General features: G+C 26.5%; 2 protein-coding genes across 5 annotated transcripts; one reads left to right on the top strand and one right to left on the bottom strand.

The window, feature by feature from the left end:
• Nucleotides 1-648: 648 nt before the first annotated feature.
• On the bottom strand, nt 649-5,290 carry LOC132934943 (uncharacterized). Of its 2 annotated transcripts, none has more exons than XM_061001370.1 (7): nt 5,025-5,290; nt 4,651-4,956; nt 1,709-1,924; nt 1,514-1,631; nt 1,272-1,436; nt 1,033-1,180; nt 649-945 (listed from the first exon to the last, which is right to left on the bottom strand). In XM_061001370.1, exons 2-7 carry the CDS (start codon nt 4,924-4,926, stop codon nt 795-797), a joined length of 1,074 nt encoding a protein of 357 aa, XP_060857353.1. In that variant the 5' UTR covers nt 4,927-4,956; nt 5,025-5,290; the 3' UTR covers nt 649-794. The 2 variants fall into 2 exon arrangements, with proteins under 2 accessions (XP_060857353.1, XP_060857351.1); XM_061001368.1 differs by having other exon boundaries at nt 4,651-4,935; nt 5,025-5,289.
• A 7,019-nt stretch (nt 5,291-12,309) lies between these two features.
• LOC132934247 (cystathionine beta-synthase-like) lies at nt 12,310-15,578 on the top strand. 3 transcript variants are annotated; one of them, XM_061000534.1, is made up of 8 exons: nt 12,310-12,520; nt 12,612-12,800; nt 12,855-12,961; nt 13,027-13,161; nt 13,231-13,448; nt 13,505-13,787; nt 14,930-15,022; nt 15,104-15,578. In XM_061000534.1, the coding sequence occupies exons 2-8, from the start codon at nt 12,619-12,621 to the stop codon at nt 15,295-15,297; spliced, it is 1,212 nt and encodes a 403-aa protein (XP_060856517.1). In that variant the 5' UTR covers nt 12,310-12,520; nt 12,612-12,618; the 3' UTR covers nt 15,298-15,578. The 3 variants fall into 3 exon arrangements, with proteins under 3 accessions (XP_060856517.1, XP_060856516.1, XP_060856518.1); XM_061000533.1 differs by having other exon boundaries at nt 12,310-12,536; XM_061000535.1 differs by having other exon boundaries at nt 12,310-12,554.
• The last annotated feature ends 1,931 nt before the right edge of the window (nt 15,579-17,509 follow it).

The raw sequence follows: 17,509 nt of genomic DNA, 5'->3' as shown, positions 1-17,509 counted from the left end.
ATTATGATTATTGAATAAAGTACCTATTTTAAACACATTAAAAAGTATTTTTTAACTATTTAATGATAAGTCTAAAATAAGATAACATTGAATTTTTGTTTTCCATCAATAGTTGTTTAGTTTTAGTAAAATATATAATTAATTTCATTTAAATATGTATGTTTTTGTTCCAATAACACAATAGTCATGCAAAATATCTTTTGATCGCCAACCTAGTATAAAAGTATAGTAAGTTATTGAAGCAAAACTGCAAATAGATATGTTTATGATACTTTTTTATCAAATTTTAGGTAACATGTTTTATTAAGATAAATATTTGATCAATATAATATAAATATAGCTTAAAACAAAGCTAAAAAATTATTATTTATTTAAAAATAATTAAATAACAAGCATGCTTATATTAAAACTTATTTGTTATTGACTGTAATAAAAACGTAATGAATTTTTTTTGTAACTTATTAGAGTTAAATAAATAATTATCAGGAGTATTACTTATGAAAACATTTAAGAGGATATAATATGATTTATTTAAAATACCCTAAGTATGAATATTTTGTGTAATTCACTCAAAATGTAATTTATTTTAAGTATAATTATGGAAAATGTATTGTTATTTATCAGGAAAATAAAATAATTCAAATGGTAATTGGTTTAACAATTATTTAATAATATATATATTAGTTAAATATGGATTTACAGAATTAGAATTTCATTAGAATACGATAAAAGTGATAGTAATAGGAAAAGTTTCAAGAAAACGAAATAAATAAATAAGACGATATATATTAGTTTTATGACTGAGAAGGTTGTTGAGCTGTATTTTCAACTTCAAGTTGGCGTAATCTTTCAGACTTATTAGCCAATTGGGCGGCCAACTCTCGATTTGCATAAGCATAATACTCTAATAAATCTAATAAACACCTACTATCTCGTTGTTCAGAACTGTAAAAATAAAATCAACATTAAACATTTGGTGTTTAGTTTAGTAAGTGTATACTTTATAGCTATATTTTGTAATAAATATTTTACTTTGGAATTTCTTCAGGATTTAGTTGTTGGCTTGTTGTAATATCATTATTCTGCAACACTTGTGGTGTCCATCGATCACAATAATTATTTTCTTCCCAACCACATACATCTGGCGGTGGCTTCTCTAGGCTAAATTTTCTTATAGAATCTAAAATTTAAATAAAAAAATATTAATATTATGTATTAATAATTTAGCATTATAAATAATAATCTATTAAATACACAATATTTAAACTCACTTGCATACAGTAATGAAGATATTGTGACACACACAAACTCAATAACAAGTAATACAGCAATACCATTTTTCGGTGACATCAACATATTAGCATCACAGTATGGTTGCATATCAGCTGCATCTTGTTGAGCATATACAGCTATAAATATAGCCAATAATACAGTCCCTGTAACATAAATTAATAATTAAATGTTCTTTTATAGTTTCCTAAATTTTAAATAAACAAGTTCATTTTTTTTTTACATAAAGATACTAATTGAAATGGAATCACTGCCAGGCGAGTAAGTCTAGCATAAGCACGTAAGTGTCCACGAGATCTTAATGTTTTGTGATGCATGTGTCGAGCAACATGGTCCAGTACCTATGAACAATAAAACGAAATACAACAGCGTTAGTAAACAAAATAAATAATTTATCAATTTACAACATACAACTTACCAAAAATAAAAACCATACACAACAATGAGCATAAACTAGAACATATAATGGTTCACATTTATCTTTAGGAGGTAGATCTGTTGTTGATGTAGCAGTCCCGTGTTGTTCTGTAGGAATTAAACGCCATACAATATCATCCATTTCTTTTTTATTTGTATTTTTTTCAAAAATCAAAACATTGGATTCTAAATAGACTGCAAATAAAACCAAAATTGCCTAAAAAAAGAAAAACTTGTAATTTGTAAACCTTGGTTAATTGTAATTTAATAAAATTGATTTAATACATAGAAATAAATTATCTGGTTCTCACACGCACTATTTATTTTTTGTTCTTCTTTATACTCAAGATGCAAGTTTTATCACTATCAATTTAAGGTGTATAATATAACAATTTTCTAGCCATTATTATTTATTTTTATGATTTAAATAATACAGAAAATTATGAAATTTCATGAAGTCTATTTTTTAATGGGTCACTATTAATTTTTTATGTTAAAAATTATATATATATATTATATATCTACTTTCAAATCAATCGAAGATGATACATTTATACAATTCCTCCATTTAAAATATTTATTATAGCATTACTGTTGAATAAAGTTGTTGAAAGCATGGAGAGAAGGTTTTTATAAAATAATCAAATATATTTAGATTTAGCTAGTTTGTCAAATGGTAATTTAAAAATTAATTTTCTAGAAAATCTTTTATACAAACTTAGCTTATAACTCACAAAACTATTACTATGGATAGTTTACAATTGTAAACATTAAATGTTGTTTCAAGTTTGAAAAAAATAAATTGTGTAAAAACTATGCTGTTTGCTACTTAAATGTTTTAATTAGGTGTAAGCTGTATAAATTGATGCATAATATCAACAATTACCATTTACATTTAAATATCATCTTACTCTTTTTTTCTACAGGTAACGCTTTAAACTATTATTGCAATCACTTGAAGTTTATATATTACACTTCATTAAATATTTATTTTAAAACTAAGTGGTTAGCTCATTACCAATTTTTAATTATTAAAATTTGCTTGTAACAACATTTTTTGAATACTTATGGGTTCCAACAAAAAAATATTTAATAATATCGATTCTGATCATGTTTTTGAACAATTGAAAATTAAAAGTAAGTTACTTCACTGGGAGCTTAGGTATTAAGGGCCAGTTGTTTTAAAAGTAAACTTTTCAAAAATAATAATCGATAATAACAAATCAGTAGTATACACTCCATTGCACTGCTGTATCAAATTATTAAGTTATAAGTTTTAAATTAATTTATGACATACAATTGTACTACTTTGTACTCTATTAAATGTCAAATATAATATTATTGGTACATCATTAATGAAGAACATTTTTCCAACTAAAAAAAAATAAAAATAATAATAATGTGGAATTATAAATTAGATTTATACCCTGGGCCAAAAACTATTTTGTATACCACCTCAGGTATAAGATAATTTATAATATTACAATATATTGTAATTATATATTTATGTGTGTAATGTGTATGCATAACACATATTATGAATATTTTTTGCTAGGAATTAATTCCATTGCTAAATAATATAACTTTGGCAATATTTTATCAAACTTTGTAAAATTACTAAAATTGATTTTTACCATTAATATGTTAAATGTATAATAGGTATACAAAGTTTGCCATTAAAGTATTAAATACTCACTTTTGAAAGAAGATAAGTTGAAATATTTTTTAAAAAATTACATTATTATTTTATAATATTATAAAACAGTTTTAACCTTAAAAATGGTATTTAGAATTTATTTCAATAATAAGGAAAAAGTTGAAATGATATGATACTTAATTTAAAACATTTTGATCGTCTATAAAAAAATGTGCACGCATTTTACATATTTTTTTATTTGAAGAATATTGAACAACTTAAGCCCATACTAAATTATTTCAAAAAATATTCTGAATTATAACAAACATTACATCATGCATAAATCAAAAAAAAAGGAAAAAAAAAATCTATAAATAACACAAACAAAGCCAATATAATATTATATTGTGTCGACTCTAGAAGATAATAATATCAATATTAAAAATAATAATTTGGACCAACAATAATTGGTGAAAAATTTAAGTGTCTCAGATTATTTATTTATTTAGAAATGACAACAAAAAAACTAAATTTATTTTGTTTAAACCTTCTAGTATAGTGTTTTTTGTTATTTTTTTTTTTTTGTTCTTTTCGATTGTTTTGAAAAGTACTAGACATTTTTTACTTTTCACCCTCAAAGTACCATCTAAATCCAATTTGATAACAGAAACCAACTTTAAAGTTAAAGATTAAATCAAGAAAATCAATTGTACTGCTACAAACTGTGACGAAATACAAAAATAACAACACCACACATCACTGTAAAGCCAACACTCTGCTTAGAATCTTAAACTAAATACATTTTATTAAAAAGTGTAGTCTTACAAATGTAATAAATTATATAAAACTGATATTTAGATAAATAAATAAAACTATAATATATTTTATACACAAAGTAAAGAAATGTTTTTAATTTATATTAGGTAACAAAATATATTATATATAATTTGCTAACTGTCATCTTCAAGCTATAATTAATATCTATCTGCCTATGTAAATATATACATTTTTTACTATCTGTAATTGTTTATAAGTTTATAAGTTATAACATATTCAATAGCTAAAATTAAAAATGTAATAACATGGATTATACTAGAAAATATTCAAATATTTATTTTATTTGATCTTATAACTTCAAAATATCTCAATTTTATTTAACTTTCTTGTTTAAATAGTTATAATACTCAAACACATGCAAATTAATAGAAAACCAAAGTATTTTAGATATTTATAGGTAGTTGAACGGTTGTAATACGGTTTTAAAGGATAATCACTAATGTAACTATAAGAGTAAAATATTTCCTTACAGTACATAATATATGAATGAAGGTTATCCATGGTTGAGAGTAGTATGTGTTTGATTTAGATCCGTATTCTTCCAAAAGAGAACAATGGCATTTGTATTTTTTTTTTTTTAATATGCAGTTTGATATCAAAGTACTATGATCATTCATATCAAATACATAATCGTTACTGTTGGTGCTGTTACAGTCAATATGGCATATGTTTGTAGATGGAACACAGCACCTTTGATGGCAATTGTCATTTGTAGACGATAAATTATCACTGAATTGGGTATCCATTTTGTAAGCCTAAAAACAAATATTAAGTACCTTGAGAGTTATGATTAACAATCTTAAGTAATTTAATAATTTTTCTGATACATTAAAATCATAGTTACCTGTTATAACATAATTTCTTTTAGCATTTATATTTTTATTTAGAATCAACATATTATCAACAATAAATTACATTTGTTTAAACTATGAACAACTCTTACGAATGATAAATTCAAAGTCATTATAATAAAGGCAGTCGATTACACGGCTGATTAAAAATAATTCATAAAACATTTAATTTGCTATGTGCGTGGTAAAAATTTGTTGTAGCATATTATCTTATTCATTATTTTCTGTAATAAATAAGCAATAATATTTTTGACTATAGACCTTTGTTATCAAAACTTAAATGATAAACATAACATATGATCACGGATTTTATCTGAATATTTTAATATTATATCGATATAATATATATAGTTAGGTTATATAGGCATCGATAGTTACAACAACAACAAAATCGATAAAATTATCGTTTCGCTTTTTTCTATACGTTGGTAAAATAATAAAATTATATAATATAATTTATAATAATAATAATTAATAATTTATAATAAAATTTTATTTAGAACTGTAATCTATATAGTTATTAGTTAGTTAGGTATACATGATATTTTTTAAGGAATAAATTGGAGTGTACCGACCCGTATCGGACTTGGACATCGATACGAGTCGGTACGTAATTATTTCTGTCGATACGTAACTATTCCCTGTCGATTCGTAAGTATCGAATTTTTCTTCTTGAAAATCTTGATTATTTAGTATTAACTATTAAACATGGCAAATTTAATTTGTCATGCTATTAAGCAAGATTTAACTGGTTTAAGTTGCATGAGCGGACTGCGGAGACCATAGGGTAAATAATAAGCGGAGACGCAGAGTGATGACTGATAGACCAACACTTAGCGACATACCTACCTGTAAGGTCTGTTAGGCTGTACCAATGTCCAATAAAACATTAAATAGGTACCTGTCTACTTTATACTTATAATACCAAACTAGAACATTTTGGAGTCTCTTAAAAAAATTCATTATTAATTACAATATAGACAACTTAAAACAAATCTTAGCTGTCCAAATAATTTGGAACATGGATATTGTGCGTGAGTGTTATAAACTTATAAATTATAATGTCCCCCTGTGCAGCAGTGTGCGGTTTAATTGTTGTAGCCTGTAGGTATGTCACCATATTATGTATTAAATTTCCAAAGGTGGGCAAGTTAATGAAAATAATTAATTGTAGCAAGTTGCTTTAACTTAACTCAGTTAAAAAAAAGTTAATTTTTTTTTCAAGTTACAATATTTTTAAGTCATAAGCTACCTTAGTATTTTGATTTACACCAACATTTATCAAGACATTTAACACTGTGTAAAAAATTAAATTATTATACATAATATAACATTTAATTTAACATTTTTTTATAGCAAAAAAAATGACCAAAGAGTCATCGAAACAGTATTTTCTATAGTTGGTTACACCACTTCCGCATGACATGAAAAGAAAATTAACTTAACTGCACAAAAATTATAATTAACTATCAAAAGTTAAGTTACAACAATTACAATATTGTATTGCTGCAAAAGTAAAAAATGGTATTTACCCGCGACCCACCACCAATGGGCTACGACATTGGCATACCAAACTTATGAAGGATCCTAGGTAGTTATAAGCTTCTCTTTTATCACTGATTTTAACTTGTAGGTAACTAATAACTACTACAGATTTTATATATTGGAGATGATTATATCCTGCGCTCGACAAAATATAAGCTGTTATTTATTACCCATATTTGTTTATTTATTTTTATTAAAAATTACAATGTTGTATGAGCATATTCATAGTTAAAAATATTACCAAAAAAAAACTGGTGTCCGCGTTACAGAAAACAATTTCATTAGACCGTATCTTACGGGTAGATTAAAGTTACCATCATGGTGAAAATTAATGATACATTTAATAAACCTTTAAATATAAAACATAAATTAGGATCAATAATGTAAAAAAGCCAACTTCATTTTTAAAAAGTGGGTACCGCTTTACTGTATACTATGTGTCAAGTGGGTTTGTGGGTACCTAACTGCAGTAATGGATGTGTTAAATTTGAATTCATTGATAAATCATTCCATACGAAAATCGATTCTCTGTGAAGACGGTCAGTCAGCTTATATTTCTAAGTATGTACTTATAATTTATCATATTATTGCTGTTCAAGTAATTTATTTCAAATTTTAGATTCTGAGAGGAACGATGAATGTATTGATTTTACAATGATTTGTATATTTTTTTTATTTATTTTTTTGTGTCTGTCATCACGGTTAGGGCTGTAAAACTGCTTAGATTTTCTTCAACAGTATCTTGTTCGATGAAAAAGTGAATCTAGTTGGTGCATTTGGGAGGTCAAATTTTAAAATTCCCAATAGTTTTCATAAGCGACGGGGAAAAACAACATAAAAATTAAGGAAAAACGTGATTTTTTACGCAAAATCGGTTTTCCACAAAATTAATTTTGGTTTTTGGTTTAACTCTAAAACATATGAACGTATATACTTGAAATTTTCATTGGTTGTTTATATTTGCATTTCCTATACACGATAAAACTTTCAAAATATTTTGATTTGTTTTGAACTGTTTAGGAACATTTTCTGTTTCCAATTTTATTAGTCTTTTTTTCTCTGAATGTCAATAAAACTTTATCTGTTGGGAAAAAAAGCTTGAAAATTTAATACAAGGCCTCTACTTTATTCTTACAATGATATTTGAAAAATATTAAAAATCCTTAGTCACAGGTATCTTATATTCAATCCCTGAATATCAATTTAAAATTATATTATTTTATCGTTTAATCGTTTCTGTACCTCATGGAAAAATCTTTTGGTTCTATTTATGTTGAATTTTAATTTTTAGAACTGTATATTCTGTAGATAATCATTTTACAATAATTAGTCATTGGATAATTTTTTAAATGTGGAAATTCAAGAATTTAGTACAATTTGATTTGAAGCACGAACTGAGATAGGTACCTAATTATTAAAACATACCACGATACTAAATTAGAAGACAAAACATATTTTGTACAAATTATACTAGAAATAATAGTTTTTGCTAGAAATAGCACGTCGTTATCATACACGCAATAAAAAAAAGATGATAATAATTATACTTGAATGGGCTGAACGTTAAATAAATATGGTACCTATCTACCTATTCACTATTGTTCATTTGTAAACAGCTTTAAACTACATACCAGATGTGCTATAAATATAGATAGTAATAAACTTATATTCCTACAAGTTACAACCTATTGTAGAATAAACACTATAATAACATTATTTTTAAAGCTATAATTTGAGTACCTGTATGCATAAGCGTGCGCAGAATTTCTGACAGGGTAGTCATACAATATAAGTACATAACACATTAACACACACAGGGTTGGGCACTTTTCAATTACAGTAATTGATGGTAAAACAAATATACCTAATAATGAAATTTCTACTTCCGGGATATCCGACGACGAGGGCAGTTTTTTAATATGCATGTCACCAAACCGTAGTAACGCTTTAACTGATTCCTCAACAAGTATTGAATTACAGATATTGCAATTTTTTAATGACAAAAATAAAAGTTTAACATGTTTAAACAATTATTTTGTTGTTAATCAATTATTTATTAATTATAATACAAATATTTGTTCATCAGCACCGGTAGAAGGATTGTTTTCATTTGCTGGCTTTATAATGGCAGCACCTACTGGTTCCCGGTTGTCTGACGAATAATTCGAAAAACTTGTATTTTTAAAAGGTAATCAAAATTACGGGATTATCTAATTTTTCTATGTACTTATATTTTTCTAATGTTTTTTTGTTTTTTTGATTTAATTTATACACTTTTTTATATAATAATATTAATAACTAATAAAACTGTAATACAATTTTTAAATGTAATTGGTAACTGTAAGTAATTCAATTATGTAATTTGTAATTTGTAATTAATTACTTTTTTTTTTGATAATTTGCCCATCCCTGACCACACACTGCACATATTACGTATATATTCATGTTCACACTTAAGTTATAAAAACTAATTTGGATGGAGTAACCTTATTTAACTACATTTACCATAATAAAAAAGTATTTTATGATTGACTATCAATTATCATGATAATAATATTGAATATTGAGAGGGGGAAGTTCGCAGAGTAGTCAAGTGCCTACCATAACTACCTCGTGCGTACGGTTATGCCTATATAGCTAAGTATGCAAAAATAATAAAATTAAAAATTGCAGGTGATCATTTGAATCGTGACTTTCTTTAACTTTCTGCTACCGTTTTATTGAGTACCTATCTGAATGTTTAAGGGGCTTCGCTACGGTCATTATTTAAGGGGCAACATTTAGGCAATTTCTAATCTTGTTATAGTCGTCCGGGATCTATGTGTTAATTGTAAATGATTATTATTTATTGGTGTGAGTGAAATATTTTTCCAATATTTTACGCACCTCCAGTGAAATTAAATGCGGGTATCCTCTCTCGTACGTGCATGAACATGTCAATAACTCGATAACCTTATCAATTTCACTACACGAACTTTACAAAAACATACATTTTTTTTGACAAAATTAAAGTTAGTTAACGTTGTATGATTTTGATTATGAAAAAATATTTAAATTTAGCAGAAAAATTTCTGTAGTTTGTACGAAACATTTTCCGTTTTTAATATTAATTATGATTCGAAAAAGATGATATTTTCAAGTTTTCAATTACAGTTTACAATAATATAAAATTTAGTTTTTACAAAGTGCTTTGTAGGATCAATAGACAATTTTCTGGTGAGTTCAAATTTTTTTTCAGAATCAAAATCGAACAACGTTAACTAACTTTAATTTTGTCAATACTTTTGGTATTTTCAGTTAAAATTGACGGCAGTGGCGAGGCCTCTTAAGAAGACACTACATGGCAAACGCGTAATATATGGCAAATTGTTCGTTTTGAAATATTAAAAACGCTCTCCTGTACAATTCACCATTTTTGATAAAGGTACGGCTCTCTTGTACTGATAGTACGATGGTACTAACACCATAGCCCACAAGAAATGTTTAGTTTAGGCACAGAAAAATAGGTTTTGGTATTCGACGACAAACGTGTATTATCAGATGTGTAGATTGATTGCACAGAATGGATATTAAGAAATAAATTAGAACGTTTTGTTGCCTAATAGTACTATTTTAGTATCCACAGATTTTACATTCTAATTATTACACTAGTGTATTTCGTCAATTTTCAAGAATTATTTTTCTATAGATAATTTGAAATTTGAATCAAATTTATGCAGCTATTGGTTATACATATTGCAATATAGTTGTATTTCCGGCCATTCGCGGGGCCTATTAATTATTATTACACAGTAGTAGCCTGTAGGCTACCTAACCTAACCTTAGGTAAAATAAAATGTATTTATAATATTTATTTATATTATTTAAAATAAAATAAATTATGAATACCTAATCTATTTGTCTATATACCATTAATCATTTTAGACCATATTGGTATGCAATATATACAATAACAAATACACCGCAGTGACAGCGTCACATCAAAATATACTAGGTTACTTAGCCACTTAGGTTGTTGGTATATATCATATTATCAAATAATATAATGTAATATGTATTATGATTTATGTTACTAATTGTATAATCTTATTTTAACTTTTAGATTGACGTATTAGGTAAGTACAGACTACACATGTATAATTCGTTTTTTTATTTTACTGACAAATTTCAATAGTTACGTCTGAACACATTCATACCTACACGTAATAATATTACTTTTTTTATGTAAACTAGACTAGACTAGATAATCAGGTGGCGTGATTTTTGTTTGATTAAGATTAAGGTCGAATACCTTATCTATTTAGTATTTATATAAGTCGGTAATAAGTTGAAGTAATTGATAAAGAAAATAATATTCACGTTTTATATATACGTACAACTATCGCTGGCCATAGGTAGGTATTAAAATAATATGTATCGTACATAATATAGTGTATACAGTGTGAATCTTTTATCGAAGAACTCTCAATATTTTATAACTATTAACGTTTTTGAAATATTATTTTAGGCATTTTTAAGTTGTTACCTACTAAGCGCATTTTTACTATTTTTCATCGTTATAATTTTTAAATTTTTACTGTCGTGTATGATAACATTGATAACATTTTTTTATTTAATTTATTTCAAAGATGAATAATCAGTAATGAGAATATTATTCAGATAACTTCGATTTATAAAAATAAAATTTCGGGCGAGTAATTATTAGTAGATATTAAAGGTTTGACGAGTGGAGTAGTGAAGCAACATTTTTTGGGGTAGGTACCGGAGACTCCGTTAATCTAAAATAAATAGTATCTAGTACCTACCTAAATACTTAAATATCTATCTAATGCCTAATGGCTAATACTTATTGTCCTAATCCTAATGATTAATATAGATACCTACGTTATAAATTCGTAAACAAGTAGTCCAAAAATTTTTATGTATCAATGTAGGTACTCGTATTCCAAAAATAATAGTCTGGCTTAAAATAAAAAAAATATATGTTTTCATTCAAAAACTTAAAAAATAGAAATATTTATAATTGTTCTCAAAAGTGTTCTAAAAATTACCTGCCGGAATATTCCATTATTTTTATTTCCAATATAATTATTTAAATCAAATGTATATGATTAAATTAGGAACAAACTTATTAAAGGTGTCTGTTATAGTTTATTATTGACTATTGTCCATATTTACCATTAATTCATTATACTATAGGTACTCATGTCATAAGTTATTTTCTAAAGACTATAAGATCTACAATCTACATAGGCATCGGTAAGTATATTATACTTCTTACAAAACACAATTATGCAAAGCCTTTTTTAGTAAAAAAAGTAGTAGGTTAACATTCCTATCTATGTACTTATCTATTTTTTTTTATAGTAAAGTAGTAAGTTACCAAGTTATAACTAAACCTATAAAAATAGAAAATACTGTAGAAAGCATCATGTATGGCGTAATGTGTAGGTAAATAATTTATATAAAGCGCTAAAATAGAATTCAATGTTTTAATAGTAAATTCTAATTTATAGTCATTCGTCATTAGTCAATACCATATTTTTGCTAGATCTCAAATTGTTCACTCTGTATACTAAATAGTAAATACATATACACAAATGCACGAAAATATGAGAACATTATAGGTATTTAGGTATTTAGTATTTAATATTTATTATCAACTTATGTCTTCTTATCATAATAATACTTGTTGCCTATTGGTGGTTGGTCAGCGGCAGTTGTGCACTTGTGCAGTAATTTTTGTTGTGCGGCGCTTGGCACTTCATATTCGTTTATCTACGCTCGGTAGCCGGCAACTGGCAAGAGGTTATCTCTCATTATTTAATTGAATTATTTTATTCGTTTAAACGTGAACTGAACGTTGATTACCATTTATGATACGCTAATTTAATAGTTTCGTACTATAAAAACTGTACTATTACACGCGTAATTGGTTAATTAGGTAATTTGCTTGATTAGTGAGTGTCTAATTGATGGTAATTGTGACAAGTGGCTATAGGATAAACAAGTTTATGTTGTTATTTTAATTGTAGCGTTACGATGGCAGATCCAGCTGTAGTATTGGCGAAGAAGGCGAAGATCGAAGAAGTGAAAATCAATGACGGTATTGGTTATGATATCGATGCATATTTTGAAAAATGCAGACCAGATAAAGGTAGTCGGTGTACTTGGACAAAAGATTCATGCGCGAAAGATAATCCTCATATTCACAATGAAAATGTGTAAGCATAATATTATTTATAATTACTACACTTTTACAGTTTTTGAATTTTTAGAAATAATAAAAATGAAATTTTACCAAACATATTGCACGCCATTGGCAATACGCCTTTGGTGAAGTTGAATCGAATACCTCAAGCAGAGGGCATTGAATGTGAGATTTGTAAGTATTTATAAATGTAATATGTCGCTTACATAATTTTATTTCATATTGATTATTGTGTTTAGTGGCAAAATGTGAATTTTTGAATCCTGGTGGTAGTACTAAGGATAGAATTGGATGGAAAATGGTTGAAGATGCTGAACGTCAAGGATTGCTTAAACCTGGAATTACAATAATTGAACCATCATCAGGAAATACGGGTATTTGATTATTTAGTATTCTTAAGTTTTATTTTATCTACGTATGTACTTACTGATATTTTATTATAGGAATTGGATTAGCCATGGCTGCTTCGGTTAAGGGATATGGTTGCATGGTAGTAATGCCAATGAAAATGTCTCGTGAGAAGGTAGATGCTCTACGATTGCTAGGTGCAAAAATTATACGTACACCTACAACAGCTGCTTTTAATGAATTGGATGGTTTGATACGTGTAGCACATAAGTTACATTTGGAAGATCCAAAAAATACTATAATACTTGATCAGGTAAGGAAATTTGTCAAGTTTGTTGATAACCTACTAATGGCTGTTTTTGTTTTTAGTATCGTAACAAATATAATCCACTGGCACATTTTGATGGGACTGGCCAAGAAATATTGGAACAAACAAATTATAAAGTAGATGCAGTAGTGGCTGGTACTGGTACAGGTGGCACAATCACAGGCATTGGCAGGAAGTTGAAACAAGAACTTGGAGATAAATGTCGCATAATAGCAGCTGATCCTTATGGTAGCATCTTATCACTGCCTGAAAGTCTTAACGAAACAGATATACAGCTGTATGATGTAGAAGGCATTGGTTATGATTTTGTGCCAACAGTGTTGGGTAAACATTATTAGCTATTAAATAATGACATATATTATATTAACACGGGCGTGCCACAAATTGTTTCCCTGTTAATTCCAGTATTTTATACATTTTATAAATAGTTCAATATTTTTACAAAAATAACTTTTCCATAACTCTTAAATGTTATATTATATATGTTGCATAAATAATTCTTCTCAAAAGGACATGCATCATAATTTTCTTTTTTTATAATAATTTAGAAAAACAATACCTAGGTAACCAAGAAACATACTATAACAATATCTAAATATGATTATTTTTCACTCAAATAGACAACTCTAGTTCCAACAATAAGTCACAATAATTACCTTGAATTGCATTCTGAAAATAATATTCTAATTTATCATAACATGTACAAGCGATTGACCAAGGCTCATTTTTATAATTGTATTTATTTGGTTAAATATCTAAGTTAAAAATTTGCAGAAAATGTGCAAAATTTTGTTAAACACGAATGGTTCGTTGTTACCTATGAATTATTTACTTCAATAGAAGTATCGTTTAAAATCACTCCTTCTTTTAAACATAAATAGAAGTACCTACAGCAATCACTCACTTATTTTTAACAGTGATGAGTTTTGTTACTTAATTAATTTAAACATATCATATTTATTAATTGGTTTATATAATATAGACTAAAGTAAATATTAATTATTACTTATTTATTATTATTAACAATTTACTAAAGAGCATTACATTAAATGATTATAATATTTACCACTCTCTGAAGTCTGAACAGATGTCAGATACAGAATACAGATTGAGTAATGTGTTTCATATTCATTATATAATTTGTTGCCGACAAATACATTTATACAATCACCTTATGTATCTTTGATGGCAATAGTATTTATAGCCATGATATAGGTATATATTATAAACCAAGTTATTCTGAAATTAAATATCTAATATCAAAACTCCCAATATTACTGAATTTATTTTATTTTATTGAAAAAAATATTAACCTTATTTGTTATAACAGCTAAAATGATTTATAATTAAAACAACTATCCACTAAGGGTTAAGTCAGCTCTCCAGGGATACCATGGAATGTCCGTGTATATAGTCTATATAACCAGTCGCTAATCAGTTAGTTTCATACTTTTTTTTTATTACAGATAGATCAGTTGTAGATGAATGGATTAAGACTGATGATAAACACTCTTTTCCCATGGCTAGAAGATTGGCACGCGAAGAAGGATTGTTGTGTGGTAAATATAATACATATATAAAAAAAAGCCCAATAAATAGAATACTGATGAATTAATAGCATGATAATTTATGTTATATAGGTGGAAGCAGTGGTTCGGCAATGCATGTTGCTCTTCAAGTAGCCAAGACTATGAAGAAGGGTCAAAGACTGGTCGTAATATTGCCTGATGGTATACGAAATTACATGTCCAAGTTTGTTCAAGACGAATGGATGCGTGAAAAGGGACATGACCTTGTTGAAGATAAGCAGCAATTGTCTAAGAAAAATGAATAAGAATGTAAGGTACTTTCTTCAACACATAATTTGTATTGTTTACTAATAAAACCACACCAGAAAGGATCTGTCACATTTTAGATTTCTTGTAATCAAGTGATACACTGATAAAATAATATACAGTATTTGTAATTTTTATAGTTTTTCTTATTTGTAATAATATTTTAACTATTAACAAAATTAATAAATGAGATTTAAAATATAAAATAGTATTACAAAATAAAATTAGGGGTGTATAATTTTGTTCATTTTGAAAAAAAATATAAATATAATATGGTAAATGTATCATTTGTATTTTTTTTAGTACAATGGTACCTAACACCATTTATATTTTGATTACATTAACAATATGCTATTATTTTAGTTTATTCATGGTTGAATAAATATTATAAAAAAATAATAAGGAATAAGGTTGATAATTACATACAATGGTTATACCTTTGGAGTCAGTGCCGTAGCCAGGGGGTGGGCACTGGGGACAAGTGCCCCCGCCAAAAATTTTTTTTGGCTTGTTTTATATTATGTCGTAATATGTTTGATAAGAATTAAAAGTTAAGGCTGTCGAAAGCAAACCATTTTGAAGGGGTCAGATTTAGGAAATATTGTACATCTATCGTTAGTGACTGATGATTAGTGTGTGTGAGTTCCCCGAACGCTTTATGTAATTAAAGATAAACCGCGAGTATGATTCTTGGACGTCGGTTACGTACATACACGCAGTCACGTCACTTTATTTTGTGATAAAAAAATGTTCATGTGCCACAAAACACTCAAAAAGCGGAAGAAAAATTCACCCAGTACCAAAATTTTAATTTTGAAAACATTTGAGTTCCTTAATCTCTCTTCTATCTTATGTAGGAACTGGATTTTTGGTTTATAGTACTGTTTAATTAGTTTAGTACCAAATTAATTTTTTTTTTTCAAAATTCACTTTTATACTTGAGTATTATTAAAAAAAAATTTGCTTCCTACAAAACGCAGACAAAAAGTAGAGAAATTTTTATTTTTTTTTGAAATTAAAATTGGACTTCTCGAAGTATTTTTTTTCCCCGCTTATTGATCTAAATGCACAAAATATTGATCAATTTTCAACAGCCCTATAATATAGTCTTGTATTTTTGTTAGTACATTTTAATAATATTCAAACAAAAAATGGAATGTTTTGTTTATAACACATTTTGATATAATGATAATAATATATTAATATGCTTATATTAATGAATACATTAACCTATGGTTTACAATTACATTAATACATTGTTATATTAAATGTAGGTACCATAGTTATTAACATACATATATAGTCATAAAAAGAGTAGATACACTTTATGAACAAAGGGGTCATAATTAGATATTCTAGTATTTCAAAGGCTAGAGAAAAAAATTAAGTGCCTTCCCCAAAATTTTTTTCTGGCTACAGTACTATTTGGAGTTTAGCAAAAAAAATGATTTAGATAATAATTTCTGTAATAGTGTAATTTAATTGTATGTGATTATATGACTTTTTTATGAACATACATAATTTGAGGAAACCCCAAATTATATTAGAAACAAATACTGGTAATTTTTAGGCTTAAGAAAATATTAAACTAACAATTTTAATGGATATTTTAATTCTGTTTAATTTTTAATATACTGACCGTACACAAAAATATCTTTGTTTGAGTGAAATACTTTTGAAAAACAATTAACTTAAATTATCAGTTAAAAGTTAAACATTCATATAATATAATAAAACTTTAAATCATTAATTAATAAATTCTTTACATTTATAATAAATTTATCTTCAAATTACAATCAATGCCACAAAAAAATATTTTTATCACATCAAACAATAATTTTAACAATAAAAACATAGTTTTTTTAAATCTCAAAAAAATACATTTTTAAAATTGATACATGGAAAAAGATATTTAGTTATTAACTTCACCATGTGACTTAATCAAGTTTAAAAATGATTCAGTAAGCTTACACAGTATATTGTAATTTGCTGTAAAAAAAACTTTGAAAGAGACTCATAGATATTTTTTTTTCGGGTGTATGGTGTTTTCTAAACCACTCATCCAATTATAAACGCCACCCGACGTAATATCTTAAAATTAATTTTAGTGACTTTAAAATAGACGAGTACTGCAAATAAGCGTCTAACTTTTAAACCATTCAGTATCAGTGAGTGAAATCATGGTAGGTAAATCGATAACAAATAGTATGT

The sequence above is a fragment of the Metopolophium dirhodum genome, chromosome 1 (assembly GCF_019925205.1).
Source record: "Metopolophium dirhodum isolate CAU chromosome 1, ASM1992520v1, whole genome shotgun sequence".
Classification (NCBI taxonomy): Eukaryota; Metazoa; Arthropoda; class Insecta; order Hemiptera; family Aphididae; genus Metopolophium; species Metopolophium dirhodum.
This window is presented reverse-complemented; position numbering and strand designations above follow the sequence as displayed.

Excerpts from the sequence above, each read along its gene's own strand:
- LOC132934247 (XM_061000534.1), top strand. The coding sequence starts at position 12,619 with ATGGCAGATCCAGCTGTAGTATTGGCGAAGAAGGCGAAGATCGAAGAA. Across the intron at positions 13,162-13,230 it reads ACCATCATCAGGAAATACGG|GAATTGGATTAGCCATGGCT; the intron begins GTATTTGATTAT and ends ATTTTATTATAG. Across the intron at positions 13,788-14,929 it reads TTTTGTGCCAACAGTGTTGG|ATAGATCAGTTGTAGATGAA; the intron begins GTAAACATTATT and ends TTTTTATTACAG.
- LOC132934943 (XM_061001370.1), bottom strand. The coding sequence starts at position 4,926 with ATGGATACCCAATTCAGTGATAATTTATCGTCTACAAATGACAATTGC. Across the intron at positions 1,632-1,708 it reads GTGTATGGTTTTTATTTTTG|GTACTGGACCATGTTGCTCG; the intron begins GTAAGTTGTATG and ends TATTGTTCATAG. Across the intron at positions 1,437-1,513 it reads ATTTCAATTAGTATCTTTAT|GGACTGTATTATTGGCTATA; the intron begins GTAAAAAAAAAA and ends TTTATGTTACAG.